Source organism: Corticium candelabrum, chromosome 1 (genome assembly GCF_963422355.1).
Source record: "Corticium candelabrum chromosome 1, ooCorCand1.1, whole genome shotgun sequence".
NCBI lineage: Eukaryota > Metazoa > Porifera > Homoscleromorpha > Homosclerophorida > Plakinidae > Corticium > Corticium candelabrum.
Window position 1 is genome coordinate 10,044,237 of NC_085085.1, and position 16,810 is coordinate 10,061,046.

Genomic DNA, 16,810 nt, shown 5'->3' on the forward strand with positions numbered 1-16,810 from the left:
CATCTTGAGATATGTGTTGTTTCCGGTTCTGAAAGGAAGACGGTGTATGTGTACTAAAGGAAGAAGAACCAGAACCACCACATCCGAATGGACGTTATTGGTGTGGTGTTTGATGATGAACGGTACCCTGTGCAGCCGCCGGTGGTAATCCAATACTTTAATTAATTAATAATGTATGTTGCCAATTAAATGCGTACGTAGTAAGTGAGGCAGCCTATCTGTTCACTTGCAGGTCCTGAAGCGCAGTCAACGCTGCATTTCTTCCAGACGCTCCCATCACTCCACCACCTGCACAGTGGAACATAAATACATACATACATTAGAACTAGAGATGGCTGTGTGTGTGTGTGTGTGTGTGTGTGTGTGTGTGTGTGTGTGTGTGTGTGTGCGTGTGTGTGTGGGCGTGTGTGTGGGCGTGTGTGTGTGTGTGTGTGTGTGTGTGTGTGTGTGTGTGTGTGTGTGTGTGTGTGTGTGTGTGTGTGTGTATAACGCGGGTGTACTAGTAGACCTGGATGCGTGCCACTGCCACAAAGGTAGAGTCCACGGATAGGAGAACGATAGTTACAATAGGCCGGCGTGGGCCTGGCGAAATACAGTTGATGCAGACCCATAGCACCGTGGAAGATGTTCTAAAAGGATCGATGTAAGGATTACGCTATCACATAAAATCGAAATTCCGTGTGCGACTTACTCCTCCTGTGAGACCAAAGACGTTCTCCAGGTCCGGAGGTGTTAGAATGTCGAATCCTAGAATGGAAGATGTGAAGCCCGGAGCGTACTCTTCAATAACACTGAACACTACCGAAACGAGTCATCGATGAGGCAGCAAATTCAAATCTAATCCATCGTCACTTCACCTCGGTTTGCAAAGTCGTTCTTCGTCTCATTGTTCCATGTCCCGTCTGCCAGATCGTACGGTGTGTATTGCACAAATAGAGAGACGACGTGTTTTCCAGAAGGAGCGACAGTCGGGTCTAGAGACGACGGTATGCACATCTCAATCACCGGTCTTGCGGACGCTCGACCGTTCTGCGCATCCAAGTAAGCTCGATGCAGAGCGTTGATACTCTCACATCCCAGATGAATGGTCGCTCGGTGATGAAGCTCCGGATGACTATCGCGGTTGGGAGAAGCTTTGAAGTTAGGCAGACTATCAACGGCTACTGAAATAAGAATAAGAATGACCAGTCAGCGACCTACAAAATAGAACAGGCCAGTCAGTGTGACTCATGACCGTTGATTTTGGTCACCGGCGACGTGTAATCGAACGCGGTCACTTCGTCGACGAATTCCGCCGCTAGAGCGTCCTGTAAGCAAATCATTAATCATTATTTAACAGTAAGTCGTCAATTCGATATACGAAGTGAATGCTATTCTACCGGTGGAATGAGACGCAGGAAGGTCACCGATGGAGTCGCATTCGACAGCACGAGTCTCGTCTTGACTTGCGTACCGTCTTCGAGGATGACACCACATGCCGATTGTGATTCATCCACGAGTACGGACCCGACAGGCTAATAGGAATAGACAGTAAGGCTACAATTTAGAGAAAGAGGCGGCAGAAGACGGACGACGTACGGCGTTTGCCTTGATGGTGACGCCTAGTGCAGACGCGGAACGGGCGATAGCGGTAGTGACGGCTCCCATCCCGCCTCTCGGATAGGCCCATGCATCACGGACACCTTCGACTTCTCCCATGACGTGATGCAAAAGCACGTAGCTGGAGAACGAATTTCAATCAAATAGGTACAGCACAGTGTTATAAACAGTGACGGGATTGAGTTTATAATTTACCCGCTGCCGGGCGTGTTGGGGCTGAGCATGGCTCCAATAATCGCGTCAGTAGCCAACGTGCTCTTCAACGGTTCAGACTCAAACCAGGAATTGAGCATCTTGTGTGAAAAACAGGGAGCGCTACTTTACCAAATAAACAGAGAAGACTGAGCATGTTACTGAAGATGCCGGTCCAGTTGCCAGCTTGAAGAACGATGCCCAATCACTTCCCAACGCCTTCACTAGCATATGCCATGCAAATCATCATGGAGCCAGAGACTAAATTACATACCAGATTTCAAGAGTTGCTTGAAAGGCTGCAGTTGCCGCATAGCCGACCGCCATCCGTTTTCAGATAATCGAACAGGATGAGGGGGCGGGTAGTCCAATATGGGCTCAATTGCTGCAGCTAAAGAAGAGATAAATAAGGTTAATGAGAAAATGAAAGATGGTCGGTCTAAACGGCTTCTATTTACTAGCTGATAATGATAATTGTGTTATCAAGAGAAACCAAACACAGACTCCTGGAATAGAAGATTACTCAACTACTTAGGTATATCGATTAGCAGCTTTGTTTCCTACAACAAACTATTGCCCATGGCTTCGATTGGAAAGAGGCATGTGCGTTGGCCATCAGCGTGTTTAACAATGCCTTATGCACCATCAATTTCGCTCTAAAGAATGGCGTGCAGAGGTAATTCTTACAATAGTAATAGTCATGAAGTCGCCTTTATGTTGATTAATCAGGTTGTAATTGAGTGAGTATTTATGGAATTTATGAAGAAGGCGCCAAACAGTCATATGATACATCCTACTGCTATAGCAGAGAAACATATGCGTTTTCACTCTTGCCAACTCACAACAACATAATGAAGAATAGGTTTCCAGGTTGAGCAATAATCTCTGCACTCGTTATCGGAGAAGAATGGAGAGCTGTAGCTGTGTTCATGGGCAAGGTAATAGCCAATTAGAGTGGCTTATGCGTGAAGCACTTGCCTTTGTGTTCTAGTAGCCATAAAGCTTCACGGCATGAATTTTACATCAGGCATGACAACTGCCCTACCTATTCTGGCCAAGGAACTGCCTATATCAACAATACCATGACAACAGTGATGCTGCCAGTATTATTGTGGTCCATGTTGATGTCTTACCGTATTTACACATTTGCAACTGGTAGGCTTCGTATGCCTGCCAAAACAACATTAAGTTCTCATCAAACACAACCCTCTGTCGGATGCACCTTGGAGTCTTTGATTGAGAACTTTGCAATTTGCCTTTGAGTCTCAGCCATATCTCTACTCAAGAGAAGAAATGCAGGTTTCTGACCTACCTTACTGTCGACCAGCGGTGTAAACGAGACAGTGTCTCGAAGGTACAATTGTAGGCCAAAGTCCTACATGGCATAAATATGACCACAACTCCCCAGATGTGCAGCAACCACAGCTTACCTTTAGTTTGAGTTCTTTGGCTATTTGTGGCCTCAGAAGACTGAGAAGATACGAAGCCCTGGAGAATGCAAATCCTAAACCATAGTGCTGCTGTGAATGCGGACACATTGATATTGAATTATGTCCACTGACCCTACCTGGTATGATTTCCTCAGTCACACAGGCACCACCTACTATTTCCCTTTTTTCGAGTATGAGTACCCGTTTGCCGGCCATCTGGAGGTATGCAGACTGGAGAAGAAAACTCTGTGATTCTTACTCTGATTGAAGCAAGATTGACTCACCGCAATTAGCCCATTGTGACCTACCATATACAAACACCACATACACAATACAGTAACACAATATGAATGTATTCCCACATAATTTGGAATTATTACAAGAACAGTAGAGCAGTATAAAGCAGTTTAAGCTATTTCTGTGCACTGATGTTGACAGTGACCAAAACATGTTTATTGTGAGACAAAGTGAAGCCAGGGTATTAACAAATGTCTATACCTATGGTTAGCAAGAAATTCATACTAATCAGTATGTCTGACACTTATACTGTTGCAAGTGTCTCACAGTGTACCTGAACCCAAATAATCTACAAAATAACTTTGTGCATCGTCGTAATTCATACAATGTATTCGATTAAGGTGTACAGTTAATTATGTGGATTTTGGCTGGTTTGCTCACTGCATGCCGGCCAAGCAATGAAGCCCATGAAAGAAATCTATTGATCTACAAGTTAATAGCTCATTTGATACCTATTGTCTACCACGTGTGTAGAAACTGACTATTTTGTGATACCATCTTAATCAAGTAAATACCATTATTCAACAGTGGACTCTGGTGACTTTGTGCATCTTCATCAAGTAAATACTATTCAAAACTGAACTCTGGTGATTTTGTGTGATTGCTGTCGTAACCTCGTATACTTCTCATATCAAACAGCTACGATCATGCGCCCGCTACCACTACAGCCTCCTTGTATCACAAAGTATTAAAAACAGTCTGAATTAGTAATGATACATTTATGTTATCAAACCTATGCATTACTCAGAACCATAAGCATATATGAAGACTCTGTAGATATAATGGCTAAACACTAACACAACCTAAGGCAACATTACCCAAGTCACTCACTCTGCTACTACACTGTATAAGCAGATAGTTTAGGGAGCTTAATTCAATGGTGACTTATGCCATAGTCATTGGCCAGGTACCGTTGAGGCTTGGGTTTGAATACCACTTTTGTGGCATTCAGTCTTCATACTATCATGTGCCAAGAATGGGTCCAAGAATAGGTCCCTTTGCTGGAGCTCGAGGGGTTTCTCTTTGGAATTTTTCTATTCCTCAAGGACCCCACATACCCAGTGTTTGTGAAGTTCTGAGAAAGCTGCACTTGACTTGCAGGGACCCAGATGGAGACCAAGAAGGGTGACCAAAGACTGGGGCTCTTTGTAGAGTATAGTGACTATAAACACATGGTTTGTTTGTCGTTTGTTTTCATGTCCAGTCTTAATGTTATATGGTTAGAAATCGATCACAATAAAAGATATGTACTGTATAGATCTTTGTTCGTTCTCACAAAACTTTAATATGTATGTACACCAATAATTACAACATAGTAATGCCCACACACAAGATTAAAAGATTCCTTTTGTACCAGCAATTTGATGTATCTGAAACAAAATTAATATCCTTAATATATTCCCCTGGATCCGTAAACCTATTTCTCTAGTTTGCTGAACTACTAGAGAGTTGTAGTTCAGACAAAAGACACAAATTTGACGAAAACGTACTAAATAACTCAACATACTGTTGCTCTGTTTCCAATCACACTGCTAACAGAGTTACCTTGTCAGTTAAGAAATCGTACTGAAGATGTTCAAATTAGGTATCCCTGCCAGTATTGATATGGCACATCCCAGAATTTTAGCGTGACCTCTGAGTTTATTAAATTATTATTTGATGTCACTACTTAGCTAAAATAAAAGACATTTGATCAGAAGATTTTCAGTTCTATAATGGTCTAACAAAGACTTTACCTAGTAGTAGTTGAAGCTAGTCCTAACATAGCCAGGTGTAGCATGAGGTAGTATACTGACACATGTGGAATAATCGGTTGGTTAGAGAGTAGTCATCTTATGGAGTGAATACATTCTGAGTTCAAGTCACAGTGATGGCGAGCTATGGTATAATTTCTTTGGGCAAGAAACTCACACGCAATTGCCTCTCTCGACTGAGGAGTGTAAATGAGTACCTGGTCTTTGACTGGGGTGGCAAAGGCCCCCGACTGCGACAGAGTCCATCAGCCACTGGGACCGGGTGGGACTTCAAGTGCCCACAGTACAGTTGGCGTTGCAGTCAGGCCTCCTGCGAGTACCTGGCCAGGTTCCAGGAGATTTCTTAGCACGGCCCATAGCTCCTGCATAGTGCACAGGAACCCAGCCATCTGGCGGGCGCGTGACCGGCTAATGGCAGCTCCTTATCCATTTGCCATTTGCCATTTGCCATATACTGACACATGTGGAATATCAATGTCAAAGTACATCAGAATGTTTATCAATCATTATATTGGTAGCCTACTGAATCAGCCTAATCGTTGTCAGTAACATCTGTGTTCATCCTTTGTGCAGTATACAGGTATTTGTCCAACAAGATTACTGTAATCCAATAACTTGTCAGTCGTGTAGAACTTTCATTCATGTAAACTCTTGGTATCTCTCAAGATTTCCATCTTAGGAAGCACTTTACTTTCAGTGAACTTACCCACCAGATCCCGTGTATTATGTTGTAAGCATGTGTGCTGTCCTTGTCTGTCAGTTGAATTGTGCCCTCCTAACTGCAATAACTACCCCTTTCAAATTAATTGAGGAAATCAAACTCTATGTCAAGTAGTGAGTCACTGAAAGGAACTACCTGGTAACCATATATGCAGGATATCAAAGAGACAGACACTAAACAGACGAGTAAAACTACAACAAAGACCTACCACCAGCACCAGCACCAGCACCACCACAACGCCTCGCTGCACCGCACCACACCAGGCCACGACACACTACTATAAGCTCTCAATTGTGCCTTGAGACTTTTAAATATTAATAATAGTATGTGCATTTTTATTAATGTATTGGCAGCTTTCTATATTGCAAACCAGACATCGATCCACTAAACCATCAGAAATATCATCCTTACATTTCTTATGTACAGCAACAGTACATGTATAGATTGAGCCAATGCTATGTGCAATGTCAATACTGCATGTAACTATGTTATACACACCCAATTGCTATTGCTAGCAAGTGCGGTAGCAGTAAGCCAAAGCATGAGGATCGAACAAATGCCCAGCTAATTTTATGCAGCAGTAGTCCACTGGTTCTAGGTCTTCTATCAATAATTATTGCTAGGATAGAAATTATTACAATGACATGATAATGCCCTCAAAACCAAAACTCTGAGAAGTGTGAATTATGATTGGAGATATCTCCTAACTCCCTCTGGAGAAACTTTAGCGAAAGCCAAAGATATTAACATATTAAATGTCTGAAAACCGAGGCTCGATTTGACACCCCCGAATTATACCTGAGCATACACCTAACACTGCACTGCCTAACCAAGAACGTATGGCACCTTTGCAAAAGCCATCTGCCTGTGCCATCGATCCTGCATAAGAATGCTACCTACTCTAATTTATTTCTCTACCTGCGCCAACCACGATAGCATCGTATTCTCCTCTGATTTTGGTGTCTACAAAATCTCTTGCAGATTGCGCTCGGGTTGCTTGAAGCCTAACAGTTGCACATCGAGAACAAGCAGTTCGTATACTTCTTATTCTTCGCATGCTGGGACAAGAGACCACGTGTTCTAGTCCCTAACCCCTATAGAGCTAGCCCGTATGTTGATAGCTAGATCTACACGATTCATCGTGATATGAGTTTGCCGTTCTAAACGATGGTTTTGAGTTTGGTGGATTTGAGTCTGCATTCTATAGCACAGAACCTGGGACAGATTAGCCAGGCTCGCAAGTTTTTGCCCCCAAGAGACAAGGAAAAGCTTCTCGAGCGCATGTGCTGGCACAAGCAGTTTACGAGTGCTTTACTTCCGTCAGTAACGTATCATCTGTTTTCTGAGACGCTCAAAAGGGTTTGTTTCGAAGATAACAGTCAAGTGACAGATGGTTTATTGGTGCAGCTAGGCAGCTGTAAATGCAAGCTTACTCACCTGACAGTTTCAAGTTGCAAGAATGTGACAGGTTGGTAGCTACACTATCTACATCTAAATGTGAAGTTTCGGTATTAAAATTGGTAAATTGTTTAGAGTTTAATATGCAAGAGTAGAAGTTGTAATTTCTTTGAATATTTGATTAGGACAGTATTGAACATTGCATGCAGACTGTGGTTACTTTCTGCACATTTGGTTTTTGTATTTTGATGTGAGCTATGTTGCTGCTGCTGCTGCTGTTTGATTATTGTTGTTGCAGCTATTATCGTTATTGTTGTTGTTGTTGTGGTGGTGGTGGCACTGCATGGCATAGGGTCAATCCCCAATCTTTGTAGGCATGAATATGTTGACCATCTGTTTGAAGGTACACATCAGCCATTTTCAGTATGGTCAAATTAGCGTCAAAACAAGGCCTGGACATGTGAAGTGTGCATGTCTATTAGGTGTATGGACATTAGAAACACTTTCTGGCAATGAGGACGTCCATGCTGTGGAAGTGAAAAACGTGGCTTTTTTTCCAGTGTGATTGATAAGCCCCTCTAAACTTAAGGGTCATTCTTTGGTGGTGGTGTGCAGTGGATTAGTTCATTCTTTACTTACTTTAATTGTTACCCGAGGTGCGGAAGTGCTAGGGATAGTAGCACCGACCGTAGACCAGCGACTTGTACTCAACGACTCACCACGCTTCCTGCATAACACATGACCAAATATATCCAGCCTCTTCTCATGCTTAGTACTACGTAGCTAAAATTTAGCTGATATTCTATTTGCATGACAGTTGTATACTGATTCATGGTGCTGTTTTGTGAATACCGATTCACAGTGCATAGTAGCCGAGGGGTTTTACACTTTTTTTATTGTTTCTTTGTTTTGTTTATAATATAGTGACCAGGCAAGCGATGGTCAAAACTGTTATCATGACATGCTCTAAGAGCATATCTTGTTCCATCAGATACTGTAGCTGTGTACGTAAATGTAGTGCATGGTATGCAGTATGTTCTCCAATGTATGTGTAGTGCACACATCTAAGGCTGCATTTTGTGTACTTGCAATGAACAAACACAGTTAGGACGTGTAGGCACAGAGCCTTGAAAGAAAGTTCAAAATTGTGAAAATTGACAGATAAGTGAAGGAGTGAGCTTTCATCACTTGGTTTGATGTACTGTAAAACTTGCACGTAGATGGATATAGCTACCTAAGCAGATACCCGTGTACTATTACTTTGTTATGTTGTATATGCAATGTTTTTCTTGTTAAGTGCTGCAGATCTTTCAAAGGCCTCTGAATATTTACTTATAGTTCATTCAACATAGTTATACTCACAGAGCCTGAGATTTCTACATGTATAACTAATAAGTCATTATACTTGGCCAGCTTCTTAGCATGTTTATTGCTAATACGTTGTCGAGTCCGTCACACCTCATGTGATTGGCCTGTGCTAGACCCTAGTATTTCGTGCCTTGGGTAATTAATTATAATATTTGTCATTCTATTTCTGCAAGAGGCACTGGAACTGATTACCTTTGCACCTCAAGAGATGAGTTCATACAGTGAGGTGTTTATGTAGATTACAAGATAAGCAGTATAGCTAGCTAGAAAACAAGGAAAGAACTAACACACGCGCTGTAACTACTGTTGTCGCTTGTTTTGTGTAATCATGACTAAGTTTGACTACTAGACTATTAGGATTGCTTGAGAACAAATCTCAAGATTTTGTTTTGAAGAATGCAATGATGGCATTGTCATAAGCACATTACACGGCAATGGCAAGGGTTAATGATGTCTTGTAAATGCTCAAGACAAAAATATTTCTCGTTTGATAATGAAAATTGGATTGATGGATTTGGTCAACAGTTGTACGACAAAACAGCAATTGAAAAAAGAAACGAATTTGAACCAGAGCAGCTTAGCTTCAGACTTTCTGATTGGGAAGAGATGTTTATTAAAGGGGGATGACTATTCATAGCATAGTGTGGCTTAAAGGGGTATGATACTCATAGCACATAGTGCAGCTAGAAAACAAGAGTGATAGATGTTTGGGTCCAAAAGGAATGAACACGTTTACCAGGTTTCTGTAAATTAAATAATAAAAGCCATGATGAAATCTACACCTAGGTGAGATCCATGGAAACATGTACACATTTACACATCTTTCTATGTTTATTAATTAGATTTTTGACAGCCCACACATACAAGAGATTTGCTTTAAAGTAAATAAGTATGTTTGCATGTACAGTACACTTTTAATTATGCAGTATTAGCAAAACGATTATAAAGAGGTATGCATGTTCTACTATCTTTATCAGTGCTTGGTGCCTTCAACCTGCCATGGGACATCTAGTTTATAAGTTACTCTAAGTGACTCGTCGCTTGCTTCCGCTAAGAGCGATTGTCTGTTTGTCCATTGTGCATAGACTAAAAATATATAATTTGCTAACACATTAGCTATAATATTGCTGATGCAAAAGAATCCCGGAAAGGGCCTTGAAACTGATCAATGCAGAAATGCAGTAACTAAAATCAGTGCACACATGTTCAATCGTGACCATTAACAGCTATTAGCATGAGACAAAGGTTTAGACATTTTGCTGGACAGATGCTTTTTTAATTTTTGATGATGTTTGGCTGTCATTAGTACTCTTGTGTATACATACATTCTTTCGTGTACTGTATGTTGTACTAAATATTCATCCGCTTAGTCATTGTACGTGTCAGAGGGACTTCATGGCAGGTTGTAGTATTCTTCTATTGACTGTGGGGGCTATTTGATTAAAATGAACATGCTCATCACATGAGAAGGAATCTTTTAAGATTTTGCAAGGAATGGTAAGCAAGATCTGTGTACAGTGATCTGTGTACAGTACGAATTATAGGGCAAACTCTAAGTGCGAATTAAAGGGCAATCTCTAAGGCGTGATCATGCTTGTAATTCTTGTGAAGTTAGAGATATGGCAAACTTTGGCGTACTGGAGAGGTTGGTTAGCATAGCCAGACCTTAACCCTGCCCTCAAAATTCCAGCAGGAAGAACTTGTTTTCTGGTGAATGGAAGACCCTATTAATGTTATAAAGAGGCAAGATAATATTACCATGTCCCCACCGGAATGTTGATGGCGGGATTTAGGTCTGCAAGACTAGGTTAGCAAGTACAATTTATTGTAAGTGCCTTGTATTGTTGGAGTTGTCAAAGATCTATTGTATCTCATTTGATGGCTGAACATTCGAAAGCCAGCAGAATATTAGCTGCTAAGCACGATTGCGTACTAGACAAATATTTGTGATGTGATGACATCAGATGTAGACTACTGTACCATGTATTTGGCTCTTCCTTACTTGTCTTCTTTTGTGAACAGACGTTAATTGTCATTTGTCTTTGGTATGTGCCAACTCTGTAAATCTTGTCCAGCTTTGAAAAGGTTGGTTAAATACTTGGAAATTTTTGCATTAGGGCAGTCAGACATTTTGTTGCAGATTTATTGTTTTGGATCTTATTACTAGAAGTGTTTTTTTGTGCAAGACTTGCCAACTCCTGTGGATCATATAAGATTAAGTTTATGACTTATAGCACTCACTGCTGTTGTAGCTAATTATGAGAATTAATAAAATTTTAGACATCTAATAATATGACTGATTTTCATGCCATTTAAGTGTTGTATGTATACTTTTATGTGAGACGATACATGTCTCCTACAATTTGTAGTTCTTTTGAGACACCATATTTGATGAAAGCTTGGTGGTTGTTTAGACACGGGATTATAGTACTTGATCATATGGAAACAACCTGTATTTTCCACACACTAGTGTAGTACTAGTGATATAGTGTGGTACGCACTAGTGGTGTTAATGTAGAAATTGTGTGTGGCTCTGGGTGTATACATTGTAAACTTTAACAAAAGTATGTGCATGGTGTTTGTCTTTCTACAGTCTACAGTGTACGGTAATTTGCTATATACGTTTTAATTAAGTGTTAATAGTCTAGTTTTTACGTCACAAATTTATTGCACCTACACAGTAAGTAGTTCATGGTATTGTTTACTACACTTTAGATGAGGGACTCGAGATGTTACTGAGAACTCAGGATACATTGGTGGAATTGTGTCTAAATAACTTTGGACGTTCTGTGAGTATGAGTGGTCTAAACACTGTTCACGCCTCTCAGCTTGAGTCTGTGGACTTGTCAGAGTGTGATGGACTGACGGATGTCGTGCTTGGGAGAATGGTGCAAAACTGTCCACAGATTAAGAAACTAGTAGTAAAGAAGTGTACTAAACTTACATCTGTTGGAATCAAACTAGTTGCTGAATCATTGCAAGGCCATCTGGTAGGTCTAGTGCTTTTCTAGTTGTATACATTGTTTTATTGTTTGTCTGCTTGTCTGTTCACTTGCTTGAATTTTTGTCTGTCGGTCTGTTTCTGTGCTCGTTCCAGTGTTGGTTTGTTGGTTTGCTCGTGTGTTAGTTTAGTCTGTCATTTTGTGTGTCTGTGAGTTTGAATGCTTGTGTATATTCAATAATTGCAAGCTGTAGTCTGGAGTGTAAGGGTAGGACAGTGACTAGATGGAGCACTGTAGTAAAACAAAACGTCATCTCTAAGCGTTTTCGTGTGAGTAAGCTAAAAACTGATGTGAATTTGATCTGTGATTGTTAGCTATCTGTTTACTCATAATGTGAGCGATAACAAAACAACAGAACTTGAGGAGGATGAGGATCACATATGCATTTGCTTCACACATGCACAATTTGCAATAGTTGCTATTGAGTTCTAATTATTGTAAGAAGAGCTATCATAAACATAATCATACCTAAATATGCTCTCTCAGTGTCCTCTTATTCAGCAAACTTATTCAAGTGCAAATCACGTTTTGTGCTAGTGCATTTTGTGTGCAGGAAAAGAAGACTGACAAGTTTGTTGCTAACTTCTTGCTTAAGTTAGGGATTAATTCTGTTACCTTCTTTCAGTGCCCAGTCTTCTGTAGTAGAGAAGATAACAGACAGTTTTTGTAACAGTTTTCTAACAGACGAGAGCTGACGTCTGTACCACCTACGTTTTGTGTTGGAGTCCCCTGCATAAACATACTTCATTTCAACCAGTAACATATGGTAAGTCATTGAGTTACACAATTCAAGGTGATACCTTTCCACTGTAGCCCACTGCATTCAATATTGTTGTTGTAGTATCCTTGACATGATCAACACGTTTTACATTTTGGAAGGTTTCTAAGGGACTTTCAGTCATAGCAAGTGCACTTGCGTTGAGCATTGTTGTCAAGTTTCCTGATTTTGTACCATATTACATACTCAAAGAAATTTTGTTCTACTTTGGTGACCCTCACGTTTGACATTGTTGTTGCACGTTGTTTCAGTTTGCATTAGGAGGAGTGTTGTCCCACATTGTTATGGCAATATCAAATATTTGCTTGATATGTAAGCTGCAACCATGATGATGTGCGCTCCATTCTAAAAACAACTATGCACCTGCATCAGCTACTGAAATACAATAGGGGCACTCAGCTGCAGTTGTTGTTTGTGCTTGTGCATGTACTTGTGTTAATCGAATTCAATAGCAAAGCAGTTGTACAAAACTGAATTTATTTGGAAAATGTGGTTGATCATATTTGGTACACTGCTCATGCAGAGATCATAACAACAATCACATGTACCATTGGTTGCTTTAGGTTACTGTACAACACAAGTATAACAAGTGTGTTTCATGCTATAAAACTGCATACATTGTATAAGAATTTATGATGTACAAGGAGGAATTACTGTTGGTTTGATGTATACAACATTTCTTTGATGTATGTATGCTGCATTTTGCTTCTATTTTGCAGGAATGGTTGGACTTGTATGGTTTGAATAAGGTTGCAGATCCCGCCGTCCTTGCCTTGTCAAGATGCCGGAATTTAAAGGTTCTACTATGTCACGGCTGTAGTGGTATTAGCGCCAGTGCTTTGTCTCAGGTGATCTTGTCGTTCTTGCCATGTACTGTGCTTGTCACTTGGTTTAATTTCCATTTCACATGTGTACTTACTGTCCTGGTAGGAGTTTGGCGTATACCGGCTGTGTCTGTTTTGTTTAGCTTCAAAGTTGTCATCTGACATGGTTGGACTTGGCGTTCTGTTACGGCCTTGCCGATGCCGGTGTTGCACAATTGACAGATTTTCAGCATATTCAGAAACTGTCACTCAGTGGGTTACCAGTCCAAGCATCAGTGCTTGTGACTGTCATAGAAGCAATGCCACAGTTGACCGAACTGGAGCTGTGTGGTATAGCTGCCATTAACGACATTGTTCTCGAAGAGGTGGGAATGTTCATGTTACGTACACAGTATACTTCTTCCAATCGTAAATGAGTGTGTTTGGCTAGATTTGTACTATTGTTGGACATAGACTTTTGTCGTTGAATTTGAGTAGTTGTACTTCCTTGACCGATAAGGGTTGCTCTCACATATCGAGACACTGTCGATGTCTCAAGAAGATGAATCTGTCACTGTGTCGAGAGCTGACTGGAGTCGGCTTGCTTTCTTTACTTCAAGACAGAAATCTAGCCGAAAATTTGTTGTCGCTCAAATTTTCAGGATGCAAAGCTGTTGAGTCAATGGTCATCTTTTGTGGTCGTGCGTGACGTGTTGTTAATGTGTGTAGCTGAGGTTGGATGTGATAGAGTCAATAGCTGACCACTGCTTGTCACTGAGGGTGCTTATTCTTGCTGGAGTGTTAGTTGTTGATGACTTTTTAGTTCAAAAATTGGCCGACGGCTGTAGGAAACTCCAATACGTCAGTTTTAAAGGATGCCAACAGGTGGGTCTCTTTCTAATTTTGCACATTATTTCATATCGCTGTTACAGTTTAATGAAGTCTGAATCCTGTGTAGTTGACAGACGATCCATTGTGCAGTTTAATACGTCATTGTCTTCTTCGTGTATTTGTTGTATCGGGCATCAGTAGTTTGACAGACAAGATTATCGTAGCGCTGACATCTCATTGTAGTTCAACATTGGAAGAGGTTTATTTGCAAGGTTGTGCATACATAACTCCGGCAGCTGTCAGATACTTGCAGGTTTGCTTTGCTCGGTTCATCCTCTATGTTTGAGTCAATATATATTTGTCTATGTTTCTTTCATTAGGACAATTGTGTGAAGAGCTTGTGTGTGTACCACCAGATTCCGAATGCACCACCAAACTTGCTGATGGCAAAGAACTTGGACACCGGGAAATATTGCAAGATGAGTACCTCGTAGATGTTTATTTCTAATTCAAGATTGTATTAGTTCGTATTATTAAAATCTATTGACATTATGCTTGCTGTTGTTAATGGTATTCTTATTAATTAATTAATTATTAAGCAGATTGGTTTGGTCTCAGGTTGATTTTTTCACTGGAATGTTAATTAAGTCTGTTTTCTGAGGCAATCAGACTAATGTGGCTCTGGATGTGCCATCACATTATGTTTGGCTGTTGTGCTGTTGCACCAATGAGTTTGGGGTCAACACAATCATGCTACACGTCTTCCCTCATTTACACGAAATGTTTGTCAGCAGTTTGCTGCTCCAGTGCAGGCAGATGGTGCAGATGATGGAGGACACATCAGTTCCTCCCAGTGGCGAAAGACCACCAAAATACTAAAACACTTTTTAGGTGACAGTGTTAGTAAGGTCTATGAAGGCAAATTGTCAAAAGCATAATCATTGTGATAGTGCCAGTCCAGTAATTTTTGGATGCATAAGGTTAGAGCTCGTTACAAACTGCAGTGGCGGATCCAGAGTTTGGCTGAAGGGGACACACACACACACACACACACACACACACACACACACACACACACACACACACACACACACACACACACACAAACAACTAAAAGCTGGTATGAGGTCATTAACTTTATGACGTCACACACTCACCCATGACTCGACATTCGGACAGGTGTAATTAGGCACCAGTTTATAGGACATATACAATATATCTATAATTGCGCTAACACCTAGATAGCGCACGTCACATCCGCATACTCAGTTTATTAATTGAACAAACAAACTCTGGCACATCTCATTTCAGGCCGCCAAAGTCTCGTTTCTGGCCGTCGGAGGCAGTCCGGGCAAAATCCAACTCGACCGTTTGAACTCGACCAGGCCACCTCGCGACGATCGGAGACTAGCATCGTGTCGATCGGCACGTTACAGACATCCATCCAGACAGACAGACAGACGAAAGCATGGGTTGGCATATCATAGTATCTACCAGCATATATAAAGCTCAAATTGTGTGTGTGTGTGTGTGTGTGTGTGTGTGTGTGTGTGTGTGTGTGTGTGTGTGTGATACGCGGCCACGTCTTTTGTTTGTTCGCAACCGAAATCGGCAAGCACACTCGGCATGCAAAGGGGAAGGTTTGTGTAAAAAAATTAAAAATTATGCAGCAGGTCCCCTCTTGAGGGGTCGACCCACGCGTAAACTTTCTCGATGACGCAAACACTACACATTCCAGTTCATTCAAACACACGCCCACACCAGTCCTGTGTAGACCGTACGTGTCGTCGTCCTACGCAAAGCTTTGAGCAATCAAATACTTTTTGCCGATGCAACTCACTCCTAGATTGCTTTCATTTTTCTCTCCAAATTCTTGCACGAAATCCAACCTACACGTTTTCTGTACCACAAGAAGTTTGTCAATTTCTATGGAAAAAAGTGTGAAGAGCAAGATTTGAATTTCATTCAGCACATCAGGGACCTCGGAACAAAGATTGCACGTGATGCTCAGACTGCCACCAGGACGCTACAGTATCTTGCCTGTACGAAGGACGGGTTATGTATCTAGTAGGATATATACATATATATATACATATACATACATATATATATATATATATATATATATATATATATATATATATATATATATATATATATATATATATATATATGTATGTATGTATATGTATATATATTCCAAACTCAAACAATTCCCCAAGCATCCCCAAACCAACAAGTCTTACAACGTCCTGTACTTCAAGCTGAATTCTCTTATGAATTATTCTCGACTTATGTTTCCACAATTGAATAGGAAGTTGCTGCATCATATTTTGGAAAGCCTGGTGGAATTTAAGGCCACTGACTGCTGAGGTTTTGGAAGCAATAGCTTTCAGAGTTTTGATGCTGATTGATGACCAGAGCCCAGGGTCTCAACCTCTAAGGGGTAGAAGAGACCACCAGCTGTAGGAACTTTGTCTTCATGGTGAATATCCTTTTGTTCTTAACCGTGTGCGTGTGTGTGTGTGTGTGTGTGTGTGTGTGTGTGTGTGTGTGATGTACTGTAGATGGTACGCATGAAATGTATGGTGTACCTAGCGGCCCATGCGGGAGACGTGGGTTCAAATCCCACCCGGG

At 41.0% G+C, this 16,810-nt stretch overlaps 2 protein-coding genes across 2 annotated transcripts; one reads left to right on the plus strand and one right to left on the minus strand.

The window, feature by feature from the left end:
* Positions 1-148: 148 nt before the first annotated feature.
* Positions 149-7,065, minus strand: LOC134178644 (pyridine nucleotide-disulfide oxidoreductase domain-containing protein 2-like). Its single transcript, XM_062645533.1, has 16 exons — positions 6,912-7,065; positions 3,506-3,525; positions 3,359-3,452; positions 3,222-3,295; positions 3,014-3,166; positions 2,925-2,961; positions 2,066-2,182; positions 1,954-2,015; positions 1,795-1,892; positions 1,579-1,720; positions 1,380-1,514; positions 1,235-1,307; positions 858-1,163; positions 692-798; positions 509-629; positions 149-288 (listed from the first exon to the last, which is right to left on the minus strand). The coding sequence occupies exons 1-16, from the start codon at positions 7,048-7,050 to the stop codon at positions 215-217; spliced, it is 1,752 nt and encodes a 583-aa protein (XP_062501517.1). The 5' UTR covers positions 7,051-7,065; the 3' UTR covers positions 149-214.
* A 47-nt stretch (positions 7,066-7,112) lies between these two features.
* LOC134184324 (F-box/LRR-repeat protein 2-like) lies at positions 7,113-14,818 on the plus strand. The gene is made up of 8 exons (XM_062651991.1): positions 7,113-7,461; positions 11,475-11,749; positions 13,259-13,387; positions 13,507-13,728; positions 13,794-14,015; positions 14,072-14,227; positions 14,301-14,486; positions 14,554-14,818. The coding sequence occupies exons 1-8, from the start codon at positions 7,161-7,163 to the stop codon at positions 14,665-14,667; spliced, it is 1,605 nt and encodes a 534-aa protein (XP_062507975.1). The 5' UTR covers positions 7,113-7,160; the 3' UTR covers positions 14,668-14,818.
* Positions 14,819-16,810: the final 1,992 nt, after the last annotated feature.

Coding starts and splice junctions, on each gene's coding strand:
- LOC134178644 (XM_062645533.1), bottom strand. CDS start 7,050: ATGCGAAGAATAAGAAGTATACGAACTGCTTGTTCTCGATGTGCAACT. Junction 1,515..1,578: donor TCACCATCAAGGCAAACGCC/GTACGTCGTCCG, acceptor TATTCCTATTAG/CCTGTCGGGTCCGTACTCGT. Junction 289..508: donor TGGCAGTGGCACGCATCCAG/GTCTACTAGTAC, acceptor TCCACTGTGCAG/GTGGTGGAGTGATGGGAGCG.
- LOC134184324 (XM_062651991.1), top strand. CDS start 7,161: ATGGTTTTGAGTTTGGTGGATTTGAGTCTGCATTCTATAGCACAGAAC. Junction 7,462..11,474: donor AAGTTGCAAGAATGTGACAG/GTTGGTAGCTAC, acceptor ACTACACTTTAG/ATGAGGGACTCGAGATGTTA. Junction 14,487..14,553: donor CAGCTGTCAGATACTTGCAG/GTTTGCTTTGCT, acceptor TTCTTTCATTAG/GACAATTGTGTGAAGAGCTT.